Genomic DNA, 5,000 nt, shown 5'->3' on the forward strand with positions numbered 1-5,000 from the left:
AAGCGGGATGTTTGTCGATCCCCATGTCTGTTTACTATTTAATATCGTATTTTTCAAAATAAAACGACAACACCCCTCCTTACAGACGCGGGGGGTACGGCGCCACCCCCTACAACCCAGGAGGCGGGTATCCCACCCGGAGTCTGTACCCGCGCGTCAGTATCTTCGCCTCCACCCAGGATGATGGGCAGCGCCCCTCATACCAAGGCGGGGAGATGGGGGAAGCATCTAACGCTTCAAGCCCGTTGGTGGACACTGCTACTCTGGAACCCGAGCTTCAAAACTCTGGATTTAGAGCAGGTATGGTATGGTGGGCAGAGTGTCTGATTTAACCATGTCGCTAGACGGGCGCAGTGGCGTGGTGGTAAGACGTCGGCCTCTTAATCGGAAGGTCGTGAGTTCGAATCCCGGCCTCGGCCGCCTGGTGGGTTAAGGTTGGACATTTTTCCGATCTCCCGGGTCAATTTATGTGCAGACCTGCTAGTGCCTTATGTACACGCAAGCACAAGACCAAGTGCGCACGGAAAAGATCCTGTAATCCATGTCAGAGTTCGCTGGCTTATAGAAACACGAAAATATCCAGCATGCTTCCCCCAAAATCGGCGTAGGCTGCCTCAATGGCGGGATAAAAACGGTCATACACGTAAAAACCCACTCATGCAAAAACATGAGTGAACGTGGGAGTTTCAGCCCATGAGCGAAGACGAAGAAGAAGAAGAAGAACCCTTTCGCTACATGTAGAACGTCAACTGACGGACTGGGTGACTTGCTTTCCACAGGCAACAAACCGTTCAATAAACTGACAACAGAAGATGAAGAAAAACAACAAGCAAACAATGTGTGTGTTCGTGGTGTGTTCATTTATACACCAAGGACACACTGTAAGTTGTTAATTCAGGTAAATAAGTAAATCCAAAAACAAAGAGACTGCCAACGTTCCAAAATTCAGAATAAAAAAAAACAAGAAAGGTAATTTGTTGGAACGTTTGTTATTAACAAAACAATACGTTACAATCACAAATATGTCGACCCAATATTTAACAAATACATATTTGTGATTGTAACGTATTTGTTTTGTCAATGACAAACGTTCCAACAATTTACCTTTCGAAGTTGTTTTTTGATTCAGGTAAATAAGGTAATGCTTTGAATAAAAATATTTCCTGGCAGCGAACAGTTTACGGTAAAGTCACACTCCTTTTCGCGAAAACTGTTCCTGATGTTAGATCTGGCAAGGCTTTTTACATGAGATATAAGATCATCCCTCCATGTGGGCACCAAAAAAAAAATCAAAACCCTGTAGGTGCTCTGTTTGCAGAGTGGGATTTTTTTTCAAAAGTCGCGACGTATATTGTCTATCTCATAAATTCGTCCATCTAAAATGTTTAACTCTGCACAGAAAATAGTCACGAGGATAATTTGTGGTATATGTCCAAGTGGAGTGATGGTCTTATCCCATGGAGAACCTAGGCGGAACTGAGGTAGCCAGCAGAACTGCTTACACGGGAAGGACCACAGGCACTCGTCACGAGGTGGGCGGGGCCTATGTCTTACCTGGATGTCACTTGTGATGGACGGTCGTAAGTAGTAGTCTTGAGAGCGCACAGGCCCCGCCCAATTTGATCCCGACCCGCTCGTGACGAGTGCCTGTGGGAAGGACTGTGCCTTTTTAGTTTCAAGACATTTGAGAAATTCCAATCAGTCTGTGCGAGACGGAGAAGAGGACGGAAAATGGAGAGAAGTTTTATTGGTTTTACACAAGGTTTTATTCAATTTAACAAGATACAATAATAAAACGAGAAACGACAGGGACACGGACTCTAGCGAACGCTTATAAATGATTACCTGTATATTATAGAAGTTTATTATTTCTTTCTTTCTTTATTTGGTGTTTAACGTCGTTTTCAACCGTTCAAGCTCTTTATATCGCGACGGAGTTTATTATTGACCTTATGAAGAAGTGAAGAGAGAGAAAACGTCGGACAAAGCTAGAAGATCTTAAAAGAAATGTTTAAACAGATGGTCTTTAAACTTTTCCTTCTTTTATATCTAAACCTAAGTCACAATTCTTCTGAATCCAGGAATAGCACACCCGATGATCAGCGGCAAGAAGTCCAAGAAAAAGGCTCCGCATAGTCCGAACCGACAACAGTTGAACCAGTGAGTTCTGATTTATACGCTAGAGTATCTGTCTGTCTGTCTGCCTGCCTGCCTGCCTGCTTGCCTGCCTGTCAATGTGTCTCATCCTGTCCTTTCAAAATTGACCAAATACTTTAACATAGACGGGGTATCGAGACGAGGGTGGTGATGTATGTGTGTGTTAGTGTGTGTGTCTGTGTCTGTGTGTGGGTGTGTGTGAGTGTGTGTGTGTGTGTGTGTGTGTGTATTTGTGTATCCGTGAGTGTATGTGCGAGTGCATGACTGTGTGCGTGCGTGCGTGTCCCGAAGACCATATATAGTGTGAACAGACCACGTGGAGGGGACTTTTGGTTTGTCAGGAAAGAGGAAAAATTTCACACAATACTAATACACAGACACTGGCTACAGTAATTTCACCACACCCAGCTAAAACAAACAGAAGCAAGTATTAGTATCACAGCTAAACATTTTTAAGCACAGTTCCATGTTGAAGTGGACCGAGCAAAGATCACAGCTTGGAAGGGGTGTGTCTAAAACACGCGGGGACACGCGGGGACACACGGGGACGGTGAACTAGCATGCCGGGACGTTATATAATAACATTCTGACTATCCTTTATGTATTTATAAAAAATAAAAATAAATTTTTTTTATTAACTTATTTATTTAAAAAAAAAAAATTCAGAATGTTATAAAATAACGTCCCCGCGTGCTATTTCACCGTCCCCGCGTGTCCCCGCGTATCCCCGCGTGCAGTTAAACTGTCCCCGCGTGTCCCCGCGTATCCCCGCGTCCCCGCGTGTCCCCGCGTGTTTTAGACACACCGCTTGGAAGTGAGTGTCAGATTCTCACTCAATATTCCGGCCACCAATGTAAGAATTCGGAAGAAAAAACAATGTCCAAAACTGCATCATTGGTTGCTGGGTGAGTATTGTGTTAATTACAAAAATTGTACAGTGACAAGGTGTGTTAAATAAAATTTGATCAAAGAAAAACATAACAATGAAAAAGAAAAAACTGTTCACACAAAAATGGAAAGGGAAAAGTGACAGAAGATACCATCAAGCGAATTAATAGCTGTTCATAGCGAAATTTAGTTGTGTCTGGTTTGACATAATCCCCAAAGACACGAAACTGGAGGAGGATTGCCCAAACAAAATAAATTACACTTCTCATGCTTTGTTATTCCATTTGACAAGTAATTTTGAAGATTAAAACAGATTAACTCGAATGGTAAAAATGAAGTGGGGATGTTGGTTGAAAAACGGATAAAAAAAAGGCATCTTCTGTCACTGTCTCAAATACAGGAACAGTAACAGACTCTATTGTTTTCATAGGTTTTTCTGGTTCTGTTGAGAATATAGTGTTAAGTATTTGAGGACGGTGCTTTTTACTTTTTATCAAGTTATGACTAAATGTTTTAACATAGAGGGGGGAATCGAGACGAGGGTCGTGGTGTATGTGTGTGTGTATGTGTGTGTGTGTGTGTGTGCGTGTGTGTGTGTAGAGCGATTCATAGTAAACTACCAATCACGGGCCGGACGCCTTACCACTAGGCCAACCCACGACCTCCCAATCACGGGGCGGACGCCTTACCACTAGGCCAACAAGGTTTGGTTATTATTTTGTATCGCCTTTTCAGCTGATATTGGGTATGCAAGACCGATGCAAGCTTATTTCTTTCCTCGGTTCACATTGCAAGCACCATGCTTAACAGTTCACATGGCAAGCACCATGCTTAACAGTTCACATGGCAAGCACCATGCTTAAAACTATTTACACTTTGGTATATCACTGTATAAAGAAGGTTCTAAAACGTCATAACTTTCACATAATGTTGAGGGCCCCAAAGGGTTTAAAATCGTGATCGTGATTGGCGTTTTTTGACCTTTCTGTGACCGTGATTGCCGAAATTTCCATTTCTGTGATCGTGATGGGACTTTGCCCGTGATCCGTGATGACAAAAAAATCAAGTCTCGTGATCGTCATCGTCATTTGTTTTCGTGATCGTGATGGGCATTATTGCAAAGCATTTTATTTTCAACGTACATTTTTCACAGCTGTATCACTCTATGATCCTCTATTCGTCAAGGTATTTGAGATCGTGAAAACAAAAATCAAGGTAACTGTGATCATGAAAGCTAAAATTTCCCTTCCCGTGATCGTGATGATACCCCCCCTTTGGGGCCCTCAATGTTACTTCAAATCTTGTTACAAATCTTGATTTCCTTTAACAAGTTAAATATCTTGTTCCCGGCCGTTCGTCTCTAACTGCAGCTCTCATTGTGATTGGTTCGTGTCTTTCTCTCTTTGTCTCTCTCATGGGAGGGGGGGGGAGGGGAGGGGGGGGTGGTGGTAGGGGGAGAAAGAGGGGAAGAAGGCTCTATCCGACCGACCGACCGACCGACCGACCAACCGACCGACAGACATACAGACAGACAGGCCGATAGACAGACAGACTGGTACACATAACTTGAGCTGGTATGTAATAGCTAGACACCGGTGTGAAAGCGTATATCATATCAATGTTATTTTCAGTGCCCCGATAGTGACGGCAGAGGATGCGCGCGATGCCTTGCTGAGTCACGTGTCTCAGCACTCTTGCTATGGAGACACGACTGCCAAGGAGATGACTATCCATGACCTCAAGTCGTCCTCGACCTTCCATGTTAGTAAATTATGCGAAGATACATTTTAGTTCTTTGCTCATTGTTTTTGTGCTTCCGGGCTCTCGTTGTTGATACGTACTGTTTGTTTGTGTCTCAGTTGGGGGTGGGGTGGGGTGGGGTAGGGAGGGGGCGTTCTTGCTTGTGTTATGTGTTTCTTCACTTGCTTGTTGAAGTTAATGTAAGGCAGTCTGAT

General features: G+C 43.6%; 1 protein-coding gene across 1 annotated transcript in view; it reads left to right on the forward strand.

The window, feature by feature from the left end:
• LOC138955205 (protein SSUH2 homolog) overlaps nt 1–5,000 on the forward strand; it is a 16,650-nt gene that overhangs the window by 2,150 nt on the left and 9,500 nt on the right. Inside the window, exons 2-4 of the mRNA XM_070326861.1 lie at nt 86–300; nt 2,082–2,160; nt 4,677–4,806. Coding sequence (XP_070182962.1) covers nt 86–300; nt 2,082–2,160; nt 4,677–4,806 — 424 coding nt within the window. The remainder of the gene's footprint in view (nt 1–85; nt 301–2,081; nt 2,161–4,676; nt 4,807–5,000) is intronic.

Source organism: Littorina saxatilis, unplaced genomic scaffold, assembly GCF_037325665.1.
Source record: "Littorina saxatilis isolate snail1 unplaced genomic scaffold, US_GU_Lsax_2.0 scaffold_1123, whole genome shotgun sequence".
NCBI lineage: Eukaryota > Metazoa > Mollusca > Gastropoda > Littorinimorpha > Littorinidae > Littorina > Littorina saxatilis.